Source organism: Rhinatrema bivittatum, chromosome 3 (assembly GCF_901001135.1).
Source record: "Rhinatrema bivittatum chromosome 3, aRhiBiv1.1, whole genome shotgun sequence".
In the NCBI taxonomy this organism is placed as follows: domain Eukaryota; kingdom Metazoa; phylum Chordata; class Amphibia; order Gymnophiona; family Rhinatrematidae; genus Rhinatrema; species Rhinatrema bivittatum.
Window position 1 is genome coordinate 88,766,950 of NC_042617.1, and position 16,065 is coordinate 88,783,014.

Below are 16,065 nucleotides of genomic sequence, written 5' to 3' on the forward strand. Positions count from 1 at the left end.
CGGTGTTTTGGTAAGTTTTTTGCCGTTTTTCGCCGATTACCGTCGAGTTCGGCCTTCGTGGCCTGCTGGCCGTCGACCGTCCCGCGGCTAAATTTTTGGTCAATGGCCATGGCGTCGGGGTTCCGTCGGTGCCCAGATTGTACGCGCACCATGTCTATCACAGACCCTCACAGAGTCTGTGTATTATGTTTAGGGAGTGAGCATGATGTCCTGACTTGCACCAAATGTGCCCTTATGACACCAAAAGGTCGCAAAGCCAGAATGGAGAAGATGGGACTCCTGTTCCATGCTCACACTCCGATGCCGTCCATTGCATCGACGTCCTCGGAACCGGCACCGTCGAAGTCCTTCCATCGTCGGCAACCTCCCGGTGACCATCTGCCATCGACGTCTCCACGACCATAGACTCCCGTCCCTTCCCCCGAGGATCGTGGGGATCGGAGGGAAAAGCATAGTCATAGACATCGCAAGTCTCGGACCGTCGAGGAATCGAAGTCATCGACCTCGGTACTGTCCGAACCGCCACCGAAGAAGTCTCGATCAGAAGTGGCACCGTCCACCTCTGTTTCTGAGACACCGAGGCAACCCTCTCCCCATCGGGATTTGGGAGCCGCGATTCCACCGGTGACTGTGGTCCCTCCGGCTCAGCCTCCCTCTTCCGCGGAGCCGGGTATTGTTACCCCAGGTCTCCAGGAAGAACTGGACCGGCTGGTCCAGGAGGCCATTGACAAAGCGATGCAACGGTTCCAGACTCCTTCGGCACTGACCCCAGCACCGAGAGTGGAACCAGTCACCGACCCGATTCCAGCAGTGCTGGCACCGCTGCTCGCCCGGATGGAAGCGCTCATGACCGCCCTTCCACCGGTGATACCTGGGTCATTGACAGCACCGGTGCGCTCTCCGATGCCAACTTCATCTGGTGCAGAAACACCGTATCGAATTCCTCCTTCGGGAGTGGTTCCATCGATGCCGTGTCGTCCCTCGCCACCAATACATTCCTCCAGGGCGATACGCACATCGGCTCCATCGATGCCTTCGATGCCGGCACCAATACTTCCAAAGGTATTTTCGATGCCCCCGGTGGTTCCTTAGGGTTTCTCGGAGCCTCAACCGGGACCTTCAGGTATCCAACCCCCTCGTGGTCCTACAGGTCAGCAACCTGACCCTTATTTATTTTATTTATTTAGAGTTTTTATATACCGGCAATCATGAAAACATATCTTGCTGGTTTACATAGAATGGGGGTGCAATAAAATACTTAGAACTTAAGAACATAGAACTAGAACTGTGGTGACAGAAGGTACAGTTACATTTAACAAAGGTGGCCAAACTTGGAGTGGGAAAAATAGAAAAGAGGATAGAAATGGTTAAACAATATACAGTTTAAATGTAGTATACAAAATAAATGTTATAAACAAACGGCAAGGTGATTTAGGAGTTATTGGATTGTGTCATTGAGTTGTGTCCGGAAAGGCTTGCTTGAATAACCAAGTCTTAAGTTTTTTCCTAAAATTTGGGAGGCAGGGCTCCTGTCTGAGGTCTGTAGGAATGGAATTCCACAGTAGAGGGCCAGCTGTGGAGGTGGCACGATCTCTTACGGTGATGTGTTTGGTCGTTTTCGCTGGGGGAACCAGGAGGGAACCTCTATATGCATCTCTGGTAGGTCTAGTGGAATTATGTACTTGGAGAGGGAATTGGAGATCGAGAGTGGTGAGTTGATGTATCGTTTTATAGGTGATAGTTAAGGCTTTATACATGATGCGGAAGTATACGGGTAACCAATGAAGCTCTTTCAGGATGGGTGAAATGTGGTCTCTTTTCCTTGCGCCTGTCAGAATACGGGCAGCTGAATTTTGAACCATCTGTAGTGGTTTGGAGTATGATGAAGGTAGACCTAGCAATAGGGAGTTGCAGTAGTCCAGTTTCGAAAATATGACTGCTTGGATGATCGTTCTGAAGTCTTGAGCGTGGAAAAGAGGTCTTATCCTTTTCAGGACCTGGAGTTTATAGAAACAGTCTTTGGTTGTTTTGTTGATGTGTGCCTTGAAGTTTAGCCGGTTATCTATTATCACTCCTAGGTCTCTAGTTTGTGTGGTAGGAAGATTGGTGGGAAGAGTACTGTTGTTGGTGTTTTCAGGCGAGATAAGAAGGATCTCAGTCTTGGAGGAATTTAAGATGAGGTGTAAACTGTTGAGTAGTTGTTTGATTTTTTGGTGGCATGATTCCCAGTAGTCAAGAGTATTAGAGTATGTGTCTTTGATAGGGATGATGATTTGGATATCGTCTGCGTATAGAAAAAACTTTAGATTGAGGTCGGTGAGAAGTTGGCATAAAGGAAGAAGGTAAATATTGAATAGAGTCGGAGATAATGAAGAACCTTGTGGGACTCCTATGGTAGAGTCAAATCTTGAGGATTCCTTGTTTTGGAGTTTGACTTTGTAACCTCTATTGTTGAGAGAGGTTTTAAACCAGGAAAGGACGGTGCCTCTGATTCCTATGGATGACAACTGGTTTAGGAGGATAGCGTGGTTGACCGTGTCGAACGCTGCGGATAGGTCTAGCAAGATCAAAAGGAATGAGTTTCCTTTGTCGAGGCCCAGTAGGAGATGGTCTGTCAAAGAGATAAGGAGAGATTCTGTGCCTCGGTTTTTTTGGAATCCGTGTTGTGGGGCGAAGAAGAGATTATTGTCTTCGATGTAGTTTGACAGTTGAGAGTTGACTAGTTTTTCCATGATCTTGGCGATGAATGGGAGGTTAGCTATGGGTCGGAAGTTGTTGGGGTCCTTCGGGTCAAGGTTGGGTTTCTTTAGGAGTGGTGAGATTGAGGCCATTTTGAGATCATCTGGGAAGGATCCTTGGGCTAGAGAGCAGTTGATGATGTTTGTTAATGATGTGGCTATTGAGTCAGGAATAGATAGGAGTAGTTTGGTGGGGATGTGGTCAGCAGGATGAGACGAAGGTTTCATTCTTCTCAGGATGGTTTGTATCTCAGTGGAAGAGATGGGCTCAAAAGTGTTTAGGCTGGAGTTTATGAAAGTCGGGTGATTATATGTCGGGAGGGCATCAGCTGTATTGGAAGGCAGTTGAGTTAAAAGATTGTTGATTTTATTTTGGAAAAACTGGGCGAGTTCTTCAGCTTTGGATTGTGCCAAGTTGCTGGGGATTTCTCGTGGTATGGTTTGAGTGAGGCTGGATACATAAGCGAAGAGGGCTTTAGAATCAAAGACCAAGTTGTGAATCTTAGATGCAAAATAATCTTTCTTTGATTTTGAAGTGAGGGCTTTGTATTGGTATAGAGTGGATTTGTATGATGAAATGGTGAAGTCACAAGGAGTTTTACGCCAAGTCGCTTCTTTCTTTCTTAAGCTTTGTTTTAGTTTTCTGAGTTCATTGGTGAACCAAGGTTGTCTGTTGGAGGCATTGGTGTGAGATTTTTTTATAGTTGAAGGGCAGAGCTTGTTTGCTATATTTTCTGTTATATTATTCCAGGAGCGAATGGCAGTGTTCGGGTCGGTGAGATCTAATAGAGGGAGCTGTGCCTCCAGCAAGTTGTTGAGATCATCTGGGGAGCATCGCCTCCTGTATTGGAATGAGGGTGAAGGGATATTAGGAGTGGTGGTTTCTTTCAAAGTGAAAGAGGTAGAGATAAGAGTGTGGTCCGACCATGGTACTTTTTGGATCTTCAAATTTGATGTAGTCGTAATGCCTTTGTTGCTGAAGATCAAGTCCAATGTGTGACCTGCTTTGTGAGTGGGTTCGTTGACTAATTGTTGGAATCCCATTGCTGACAGGGCTGTGAGGAGGGTTACGCAGCTATTAGATGGTGAAGGATTGTCTATGTGCAGATTGAAATCTCCTAAGATGATTGTTGGAGAATCCAGGTCGATGAGTGTGGTGGTGATTTCGAGGATTGGGGAGATGTCTGCTTCTAGGAGCCCTGGGGGGGCGTAGACAAGCAGGATTTGAAGATGTTGTGATGTGAAGAAACCGACTTCCAGTTTTGTGTTAGAAGTGAATGGGTGTTGGGTGAAGTTAAGACTTTTTTTTAGTAGCTAGAAGGATTCCACCTCCTCTTTTTTTCAGTCTCGGGAGTGAGAAGAAGTCGTAGGTCAGCGTAGGGAGTTGGTTTATTAAAGCTGTATCTGTGGGCTTAAGCCATGTTTCGGTTACAGCACAAATATCAGGCTTGGCGTCGGTGAGATAATCGTTGAAAATAAGGGATTTTTTTGTTAGGGATTGTGACACCTGGGGTGATGATACTTCCACAGATACCGATGATTTACCTTCACCACCTTCTCCTGCTGAAAGCAGAAAGTGTTCTCCCCCCGAGGACCTCTCTTTCACCAATTTTGTGAAGGAAATGTCGGAATTATTCCCTTTTTAGCTTCAATCGGAGCAAGATGATAGGCAACAAATGGAGTTGCTCCAATTTTTGGATGCCCCAAAAGTCATCACTTCCATTCCAATTCATCAGGTTTTTCTGGATCTTCTAAAAAAGAATTGGGAAACTCCTGGATCGGTTGCTCCAGTAAACAAAAAAGCTGACTCTACTTACCTTGTACAGTCAGCACCTGACTTTCAAAAACCACAGCTAGACCACCACTCTGTTGTGGTAGAGTCAGCTCAAAAGAAAGCTAAAAGAATGAAGCCATACTCATCCATACCTCCTACTAAGGAAAGCAAATTCTTAGATAGTATAGGCAGAAGAGTATAGCAAGGGGCCATGCTCATTTCCAGGATAGCTTCTTATCAGCTATATATGACCCAATACAACAGGGTCATCTTTAAGCAGATACAAGAATTTTCAGATACCTTTGCAGAACAATTCCAACAACACCTTCAAACCCTCGTACTTAAAGGATTTGAAGCTGGAAAGCATGAGATAAGAACATCTTATGACATCTTCGATGCTTCCACTAGACTGTCTGCTACAGCCATCTCAGCAAGACGCTGGGCTTGGCTTAAGTCTTCTGACCTTCGCCCGGAGGTTCAGGACAGGCTCTCCAACCTGCCCTGTTTAGGGGATAATTTGTTTGGTGAGCAAATTCACCAAATAGTTGCTGAATTAAAGGATCATCACGAGACACTTAAACAGCTCTCATCAATTCCTTCTGACTTCCCTTCTAAACAACCATTTAAGAGGGAACCTAAAAAGTCCTCCTTCCGTCCACGGAAGTATTATCCCCCACACACCAAGTCTAGGTCAATGAGGCCGTATCAAAAGCCTCAGCCTCGCGAACCTCGAAAGCAAAAGCCCACAACAGCTCCGCCACCAGGCCCTGCGTCGGGGTTTTGACTTTCACTTAGAGAGCAGATGCCTAATCCCTCTACCAAACATACCAGTAGGAGGTCGACTAAGCCACTTTACAGAAAAATGGCATCGCATCACCACAGATCAATGGGTGCTAGCGATAATTGCACAGAGTTACCATCTAAACTTCCTAACTCTTCCTTCGGACTCTCCACCTCTGCAAGCATGGAGACTTACCGACCACTCTGTTCTTCTAGAGCAGGAAGTTTCCCTTCTTCTCCAGTCCAACGCTATAGAACCAGTTCCTCTTTCGCAACAGGGACTAGGGTTCTATTCCAGGTACTTTCTGAATCCAAAAATGTCAGGAGGACTTCAACCAATCCTGGACCTACGGGATAAAGGTGAACCGGTAGATATAGTATACTTGGATTTTCAGAAGGCGTTTGACAAAGTTCCTCATGAGAGGCTTCTAGGAAAAGTAAAAAGTCATGGGATAGGTGGCGATGTCCTTTCGTGGATTGCAAACTGGCTAAAAGATAGGAAACAGAGTAGGATTAAATGGGCAATTTTCTCAGTGGAAGGGAGTGGACAGTGGAGTTCCTCAGGGATCTGTATTGGGACCCTTACTGTTCAATATATTTATAAATGATCTGGAAAGAAATACGACGAGTGAGATAATCAAATTTGCAGATGACACAAAATTGTTCAGAGTAGTTAAATCACAAGCAGATTGTGATAAATTGCAGGAAGACCTTGTGAGACTGGAAAATTGGGCATCCAAATGGCAGAGAAATTTAATGTGGATAAGTGCAAGGTGATGCATATAGGGAAAAATAACCCATGCTATAATTACACAATTTTGGGTTCCATATTAGGTGCTACAACCCAAGAAAGAGATCTAGGTTTCATAGTGGATAACACATTGAAATCGTCTGTACAGTGTGCTGCGGCAGTCAAAAAAGCAAACAGAATGTTGGGAATTATTAGAAAAGGAATGGTGAATAAAACGGAAAATGTCATAATGCCTCTGTATCGCTCCATGGTGAGACCGCACCTTAAATACTGTGTACAATTCTGGTCGCCGCATCTCAAAAAAGATATAATTGCGATGGAGAAGGTACAGAGAAGGGCTACCAAAATGATAAGGGGAATGGAACAACTCCCCTGTGAGGAAAGACTAAAGAGGTTAGGACTTTTCAGCTTGGAGAAGAGACGACTGAGGGGGGATATGATAGAGGTGTTTAAAATCATGAGAGGTCTAGAACGGGTAGATGTGAATCGGTTATTTACTCTTTCGGATAGTAGAAAGACTAGGGGGCACTCCATGAAGTTAGCATGGGGCACATTTAAAACTAATCGGAGAAAGTTCTTTTTTACTCAACGCACAATTAAACTCTGGAATTTGTTGCCAGAGGATGTGGTTAGTGCAGTTAGTATAGCTGTGTTTAAAAAAGGATTGGATAAGTTCTTGGAGGAGAAGTCCATTACCTGCTATTAAGTTCACTTAGAGAATAGCCACTGCCATTAGCAATGGTTACATGGAATAGACTTAGTTTTTGGGTACTTGCCAGGTTCTTATGGCCTGGATTGGCCACTGTTGGAAACAGGATGCTGGGCTTGATGGACCCTTGGTCTGACCCAGTATGGCATTTTCTTATGTTCTTATGTACGGGCCCTCAACAATTACCTTCACAGAGAGAAGTTCAAGATGGTAACCCTGGGCTCGCTTCTCCCTCTGCTGCAAAGAGTGGAGTGGCTCTGCTCTCTAGACCTCAAAGACGCTTATACCCACATTGCGATAACTCAGTCTCATCGCAAATACCTCCGATTTCTAGTAGGCCAAAACCACTATCAATACTGAGTGCTCCCATTTGGCCTAGCATCCGCACCACGAGTTTTCACCAAATGTCTCATAGTGGTTGCAGCGTTCCTCAGGAAGGAAGGCGTCCATGTCTACCCCTACTTGGACGATTGGTTGATCAGGGCCACAACCCAGCAAATCGCTCGGTCTTCCCTGACCCTGACAATCCAAACTCTAATTTCTCTAGGATTTCTTGTCAACTACGAGAAATCCTACTTACTCCCATCTCAAACCTTGTCCTTCATTGGAGCAGACTTGGACACTTTACAGGCAAAAGCCTTCCTTCCTCATCAACGTGTTCAAACCCTTGTGTCCCTAGCTTGCCAGTTGCAGTCTCAACCCACAGCAACAGCTCGCCAATTTCTCATTCTGCTGGGACACATGGCCTCCTCAGTTTATGTGACTCCAATGGCCCATCTGTCCATGAGAGTCATGCAATGGACTCTGAAATCACAATGGATCCAAGCCACTCAGCCTCTGTCGACCATTGTTCGCATCACCGATGCACTCCGTCTGTCTCTTGCCTGGTGGAAAAATCAGTCCAACCTCCTACAGGGCTTGCCCTTTCACCCACCAGATCTTCAAATAATTCTCACCACCGACGCTTCCAACGTCGGCTGGGGAGCCCCTGTAAACAGTCTACAAACTCAAGGATTCTGGTCTCTAGAGGAAGCCAAACACCAGATAAATTTCCTGGAGCTTCGAGCAATCCGATACGCTCTCCGGGCTTTTCAAGATTGCCTATCAAATCACATAATCTTGATTGACGGACAACCAGGTGGCCATGTGGTACATCAACAAGCAGGGAGGCACAGGCTCCTTCCTTCTCTGTCAGGAAACTGTGCAGATTTGGGCAGAAGCCCTCTCCCGTTCCATGTACCTCAGGGCCACCTACTTGCCGGGAGTAGAAAATGTCTTGGCAGACCAGCTGAGCCGTGTCTTCCAACCACACGAGTGGTCACTCAATCCCTTGGTAGCGACCTCTCTTTTCCAGAAATGGGGTTATCCCCACATAGACCTCTTTGCATCCCCTCAGAACCACAAAGTGGCCAATTACTGCTCCCTCATTCGGACTCAGCATTCTCGGCCTAGGGATGCATTCTCCCTCCCGTGGACAACCGGTCTGTTTTATGCATTCCCTCCACTTCCTCTTCTGTCGAAGACTCTTGTGAAGCTATGTCAGGACAAGGGAACCATGATCCTGATAGCACCGCACTGGCCACGCCAAGTGTGGTTTCCCATACTCCAGGATCTCTCCATCCGCAGACACATTCCCCTGGGAAAGGACCCGCATCTGATCACTCAAAACGACGGATGCCTCCTCCATCCCAATCTCCAAGCCTTGTCCCTGATGGCATGGATGTTGAAAGGTTAGTCCTTCAACCACTTAAGAGATGCTGTGAAGTTCACATTCTCGGCAGACACACATACAAGCTCTCACAGGCTCTTTCCTTCTGTGTCAGGAAGCTGCGCAGATTTGGGCGGAAGCGCTCTCCCACTCGATGTACCTCAGGGCCACCTATTTGCCGGGAGTGCACAATGTCTTGGCAGACAAACTGAGTCGTGTCTTCTAACCGCACGAGTGGTCTCTCAATCCCTCGGTAGCGAACTCTCTCTCTTCCAGCAATGGGGTTATCCCCAAATAGACCTCTTTGCGTCCCCTCAGAACCACAAAGTGGACAATTACTGCTCCCTCATTCGGAGCGAGGACTCAGCCCAGAGATGCATTCTCCCTCTCGTGGGCAGCCGGTCTGCTTTATGCATTCCCTCCACTTCCTCTTCTTTCGAAGTCTCTCCTGAAGCTCCGCCAGGACAAGGGAACCATGATCCTGATAGCACCTCACTGGCCACGCCAAGTGTGGTTTCCCATACTCCAGGATCTCTCCATCCTCAGGCACATTCCCTTGGGAACGCACCTGCTTCTGATCACTCAGAACGACGGATGTCTATGCCATCCCAATCTTCAGGCCTTGTCCCTGACGGCATGGATGTTGAAAGGTTTAATCCTTCAGCCACTTAACCTTTCAGATTCGGTTTCTCGTGTCCTGATTGCTTCGCGGAAGCCTTCCACAAGAAAGTCTTATTCCTATAAATGGAAAAGTTATACATCATGGTGTTCTTCGCAATCCCTTGATCCCTTTTCCTGTCCAATTCCAAGGTTTTTGGACTATCTCTGGCATTTATCGGAATCAGGTCTAAAGACCTCTTCCATCAGAATGCATGTCAGTGCAGTAGCCGCCTTCCATAAAGATGTCAGGGATGTCCCTATATTGGTACAACCCCTCGTAACACGTTTTCTTAAAGGCTTGCTCCATATCAAGCCACCTTTATGTCCTCCGGCCCCTCCTTGGGACCTTAATCTGGTTCTCGGGCGGCTCATGAAACTACCATTCGAACCTCTTCACTCCTGTGACCTAAAATATCTCACTTGGAAAGTGATTTTCCTTTTGGCTATCACTTCAGCTCGCAGGGTTAGTGAGTTACAGGCCCTAGTTACCTATCCGCCTAACACTAAACTCCTGCAGGACTGGGCGGTACTCCGCACTCACCCTAGGTTTTTGCCTAAGGTAATTTCGGAGTTTCACATTAATCAATCCATCATACTACCCATCTTCTTTCTCAGGACCCACTCCAACCCAGGGGAGCAGGCTGTGCATACCCTCGACTGTAAATGGGCTCTAGCGTTCTACCTAGACCGTACAGTTGCCCACAGGAAGAGCACTCAGTTATTCGTCTCTTTCCATCCCAACAAATTAGGGCAGCCTGTGGGTAAGCAGACTCTCTCCTCCTGGTTGGCGGACTGCATATCTTTTTGCTATCAACAAGCAGGCATTCCTTTCCAAGACCGTGTTAAAGCACACTCTGTGAGGGCCATGGCGACTTCAGTAGCACACCTACGATCGGTACCGCTTCCTGACATTTGCAGGGCTGCTACTTGGAGCTCTCTCCATACTTTCGCAGCCCACTATTGCTTGGACAAAGCCGGAAGACAGGATTCCATCTTCGGCCAGTCTGTCCTGCGTAACCTATTTCCAACGTGACGTACCAACACCCTTCCGTCTTCCCGGTGGGGTTCAGGATGTCCTCTACCAAAGTCCACCCCAGTTGTTGTGCCTATTGCACGCCATTGGGTACATTTGGTGCATGTTCGGACATCCTCAGCTCGGTACTCACCCATATGTGAGGACTACCATCCTGCTTGTCCTGTGAGAAAGCAAGTGTTGTTTACCTGTACCGCTGAAGGATCTCCTCAACCATCACTGACTCTCACTCCCCCACCCCTCCCCAATCCCTTCCCCCCACCCAACCTCACCCTTTCCTTCTCCCTCTGGACATACCAGGCTAATAACTGCCTAGGATAAACCTATGTTTTTGTATCTTACAGTTTTTGTTGATTTATATATTTATCTCTCTCTAATTGTTTCTTAGTTTAAACTCTGTACTGTCTTCCATTGCCCAGGTTTTATGCTCCCTGTTTAATGTAACTTTACTTTCTACCTTGATGTTAATTGGTTTCCCCTCAGTTACATTGTAAACCGGTACGATAAGACCTAGTCTTGAGCATCGGTATAGGAAAAGAAATTAAATAAATAAAATAAATAACAGGTGTTCTCATAGGACAGCAGGATGTTAGTCCTCACGAAACCCGCCCGCTGCCCCGCGGTGTTGGTTTCGTAACGTTTTGTTGTTTTATTTTTTCGGCACTGCCTGTAGCTATCAAATAAGACTGAAGGGGGACCCCTGCTGGCCATGCCCAGTAGAAGCCAGTCAAAGTTCTGGAAACTTTTGACAGAAGTTTTCTGTGATTGGGCTCCATCCTGATGATGTCACCCATATGTGAGGACTAACATCCTGCTGTCCTGTGAGAACACCTGTTACAGGTAAGCAACACTTGCTAAATTTAAGCTAATGCTAGCTAAAAATTCATGTTGGGGTGTCCTTTAAGGATGAAACTTTGTTCTGTAACAAATAATGAATTTATGATGAATCTAGAGACTTAGTAAGTAAATAAGTAAAATTTAGATTTTTATATTCTGCTTTTCAGCACTTCAAAGTGTACATCAAAGTGGATTACATTCAGGTACTATAGGTATTTCCCTATCCCCACAGGGCTTACTGTAATTTTGTACCTGGAGGGTAAAGTGACTTGCCCAAGGTCACAAGGAGCGACAGTGGGATTTGATCCCTGGTTTCCCTGGGTCATAGCCCACTACTCTTCCACTCCCATTTTCTGAATACATAGTGTAACCATTTTACTCCATCTGTTCAATTAGAAGTGCATGGTATCTATGATGTTTGGTTTTGTGTTATGGTTCTTACTGAAAATGTGAGGCTTGTTTTATCTCCCATTCATAAAATATCCATAGCCCAAACCCACCAAGGGAAGAATGCGCATCCATTGTTTGGAGAATGTTGACAAAGCCCTCCAATTCCTGAAAGAGCAACGGGTGCACTTGGAGAACATGGGATCACATGATATTGTGGATGGAAATCACAGGCTGACTCTGGGTCTAATCTGGACTATCATACTCAGGTTCCAGGTAAATACCGGAAGTCAAATTTTGTTAAAATTTACTTTTCTAAGACTGGAGGAATAATGAGCCAAGAACTGTCAAACCTGTATATTGCCTTTCTTTCAGGAGCACCACTAATTAATTTAGGTCAAGGGTTTTTTTGTTTTTTTGTAATTGTTTAGTGTATTTGGCTTTTAGATGGCAGATCAAAACTTGGCGTTTTAAGGGGCTTTTGATTAATCTTATTACTTGGAGTTCATTGATTCCTGTCAAGTTTAATTTTCTGATAATTAATCTTTTAGCAGTTTATTGTGCATTTAATTTAACATTTATTAATATAGTCCATTTTCTAGCATGTTATCAATGTTTAGTTTATGGCTTTCCTTATTTTTTATATATTTGTTGGTTTTCATGTAGTTTTGTTTTTATATTGTATCTGATGTTTTTATATTTTAATGATTGTTTTCTGCTTTGAGAGTTAAATTCAAAAAAATAAATTGGGTTCTTAAAAAATAAAACCAAGTAAGATAGTGTATCACATCGGTATACATTCATCTAACAATTTTAAACACCCAAATGCCTTGTTCTTCAATCATTTAGATAGTTTACTCATTTTAATTCCATATTATTCCAGTCAGAAAATATTGAAGGAGATTGATTTGATCGGTCTTCCAAGCACTACTGGATAATTGCTACATGCTTTAAAAAATATTCTCAAATTTGTGACGAAGATTTTGTTTATCAAATGTGATTTTTTTGTTCCCATTGAAGCAATATTCCATACTTTCTCCAAGGACAAGCAGGATGGTTGCCCTTACAACTAGGTGATGACATTAGATGGAGCCCAGCACAGAAAACCTTTGTCAAAGTTTCTAGAAACGTTGACCAGCCTACTGAGCATGCCCAGCATGCTGCTAACCACTTGTCCACACTGGATCACTCCTCAGTCTCTTCTTTTCCATGAAGCTGTCACCATGCGGTTCAGGAGGTCACGCTTTTTTCCTAAAATGTGTTTTTTCCTTACTTCCGCGTGTCCCTTAGGGGGGGGGGGTCCTTCTCTTTCCTCCATAGTTCAGTAAGTTTTCCTTGGGTATTCGTGGTCGATAGCAGACGGAGCTCCTTCCAGATACCCACTGACCATCGACTGCTTGCCGCATGCTTGTTCTGATGGCATCATCTGGGTTCTGGCGATGCCCCCAGTGTCCATGGAGGGATCGGTTCTCCTCCAATCAGAGGGTCCACCGATTCCGCTTGCTCCTCCTCAAACCATGCTCTCTTCCCAAGTATTCTAGGAGGTTGAGAGGTGTGTGTGGATGGTGCTCTGCCTGGTCCTGCAGGGCCTCGAGCCTCCGGTTCCCCATGTACCACTTCCGCCACAAGAGCCTGCTCCACCAGTGCTCTCACCGCTGTTGGAAAGGCTTAACATGCTGCTCGGAATGTTTCTTATACAGCTGGCACTAGTGCCTCATGCTCCTCAGAGGTCTCTGAGCGTACCGCTGCCATCGCCACTGGCCCCCATATCGGTGAGCGATTCCTCGGATAAGGACAGGCCATCGGGCTCGATGGCAGGTCAGAGGCTCGCGGTGACCCTTCACAGTTCGGCTGCATCAGGCATTGATTGGGGCCCAGCGCACAGCTTGGCTGCAGGTATCTGACTTGTGCCCAGAGGTCCAGGACAGTCTAGCAGACCTGCCTTGCACAGTCGAGAACCTGTTTGACGTCCAGATCAAGGAGATTGTGGCTCAGCCAAAGGACTATCGAGACCTTTCAACAATTATTGGTTAGTACTTCCGACACCCAGCCTGCTAGGAAGCCCGCTCGGTCATATCCGAAGCGGCTTTTTTCCAGCCCCACAGGTATCACCCTCCTGTTGCAAGGTCTAGGCCTCAACGACCAGTGGGGAAACCCAGACAAAGGCAGTCTTGGCCCCCTTGGGCAGCCATGGCCCTGCCGCAAAACCCTGCCACCAGTTTTTTGACTGGTGGCAAGGGAGTCAGAGCCAGTTGCGGAACCCTGGACTCCCAGTTGGGGGCCATCTTCAACTCTTTTCGGACTGTTGGAGTTCGATCATCTTAGATCTCTGTGTCCTGTCCATCGTCAGCTTCATTTTCAACTACTTCCACCCCGCTCCCCACAGCTCCAGGATGGGGGTGGTAGGGAACGATCAAATACTGCAGGTAGAACTCGCGGCCCTCCTCTCCGCATAAGCGGTTGAGCTGGTGCCCACTGGCCAGTAGTGCACAAGGTTCTACTCCCAGTATGTTCTTATTCCCAAGAAAACGGGAGGCCTCCGGCCCATTTTGGACCCTGAGAGCTCTAAACCGGTTCTTGGTGAAAGAGAAGTTCAAGATAGTCTCGCTGGGCACTCTAATCCCCCTTCTAAAAGGGGGCGACTGGCTCTGCTCCTTCGATCTGCAAGACATACAAACATATCCCCATTTTCCACTGGGATCAGCTGTACCTCAGTTTTGGTGTGGGCCAGCAACATTACCAATATTGTGTCCTGCCCTTTGGTCTGGCTTCTGCCCCTCTGGTTTTTACCAAATGTCTGGCAATTGTTATGCCCATCTTCGCAGGCAGGGGGGGTTCATGTATTCCCCTAGCTCGAAGACTGGCTCATCAAGGGCAGCTTGATCCAGGGAGCTCGGTTGGCCATGTGCCTCACAATCGACACACTGGAAACCTTGGTGTTCTTGATCAACTACCCCAAGTCCCACATGCAGCCAGCCAGACAACTGGACTTCATTGGGGCACACCTGGACACTGTCCAGAAAAAGGCATACCTACCTCAGGACAGGGCAGAAATCTTGGTGGCTCTTGCATGTCTTATTTTCAGTCACATCCAGGTCTCTGCTCACCACTTGTTTCAGCTCCTTGGCCATATGGCAGCAAATGTGCGTGTCACCCCGTTTGCTCGACTACTCATGCGCCATGCACAGAGGACACTGCATTCCCAGTGGTGTCAGGCGCCCCAGGGCCTATATGCTCCCATTGCGGTCACTGATGAGCTGCGTCATTCTCTTCTTTGGTGGACCATCCCCGAGAATCTGTTATGGGTGTTCCCGTTTCAAGTGGCTTCCCCCCCAAGGTCTCACTTGCCACTGATGCTTCTCTGACGGGGTGGTGAGCACATGTCATAGGGCATCGCATGCAGGGGTTCTGGTCAGCTCGGGAAAGGAGGCTCCAAATCAACCTTCTAGAACTGAGGGCATTTCGGTATGCCCTACAGGTGTTCCAGGGACTTCTAGCGAAAAAGGTAATCCTGGTGCACACGGACAATCAGGAAGCCATATGTGGTACCTGAACAAGCAGGGAGGAACCAGGTCATTCCCCCTCTGCTTGGAGGCAGTCTTGGTTTGGACATGGGCCATTGCCAGTGGTATGACTCTCTGGGCGGTGTACCTGCCGGGGGTGGACAACACCCTGGTCGATGCCCTGAGTCGGACTTTCAGGCCGCACGAGTGGTCTCTCAAGCAGGAGGTGGCAAATCGCCTTTTCAGCCGCTGGGGGACCCCGGACATGGACCTGTTCACCTCCCTGGAAAATCGTAAAGTCTGCCACAGAGTCAGCACTACATAGCATCCTCATCAAACGATACCAGGATTTATTAGACTCCTTACCATCTAATCCAAGAGAAGAAGATCCAGAGGACTCTTCTCCTGAAAAACCTTTACCAGGACTGTCTAGCCTTCCTCCCCCACCTAGGACTTCAAGTGTCATACTCCTGAGTTTGTTGTTGAGGTGCTGGAGTGACACTGCCTCGGACACATCATCAGAAGGCTTTATGTCTGACCCATCACCACCACATGCCAGAAAGCAGTCTCCTCCAGAGGATTTCACTTTCACCAATTTTGTACAGGCGATGGCGGACTCCATCCCCTTTAAATTAGAAACAGAGCAGGACATCAGGCAACAAACCTTGGAGGTACTCCAGCTTGTCGACCCGCCAAAGCAAGTTGTGGCAATTCCAAAACATGATGTTCTCTTACAATTGCAACATCGTCTCTGGGAACATCCCTGCTCTGTCCCAGCAGTAAACAAGCGGATGGACAGTACTTATCTAATACAATCCACTCCTGGATACCAGAAGCCACAACTTCCTCACCACTCAGTTGTTGTGGAATCGGCGCAAAAGCAGTCAAGAAGAACACGAATACATTCATCAAACCCCCCAGGAAAAGACCATAGATTTCTGGATTCCCTGGGTCGTAAAGTCTTCCAAGGGGCCATGTTGAACTCTAGGATTTCTGCCTATCACCTATACATGACTCAGTATCAAAGAAATCTATGGAAACAAATTCAAGAATTTGTCCCATCTCTCCCTACTCAATATCAGGAGGCTGCCCAGGCCATCATCCACAAGGGTATGGAAGCCGGAAAACATGAAGTCCAGGCGGCCTATGACGGCTTCGAGGCTGCTTCAAGGGTGGCTGCATCAG

The 16,065-nt window shown here is 46.9% G+C and overlaps 1 protein-coding gene across 3 annotated transcripts in view; it reads left to right on the forward strand.

Annotated features, from left to right (window-relative positions):
- Positions 1 to 16,065, forward strand: part of SPTBN1 (spectrin beta, non-erythrocytic 1) — a 724,701-nt gene that overhangs the window by 367,744 nt on the left and 340,892 nt on the right. For all 3 annotated transcript variants that reach the window (XM_029593444.1, XM_029593446.1, XM_029593445.1), the window contains one exon: positions 11,480 to 11,653. In XM_029593444.1, the coding sequence (XP_029449304.1) occupies positions 11,480 to 11,653 (174 nt within the window). The remainder of the gene's footprint in view (positions 1 to 11,479; positions 11,654 to 16,065) is intronic.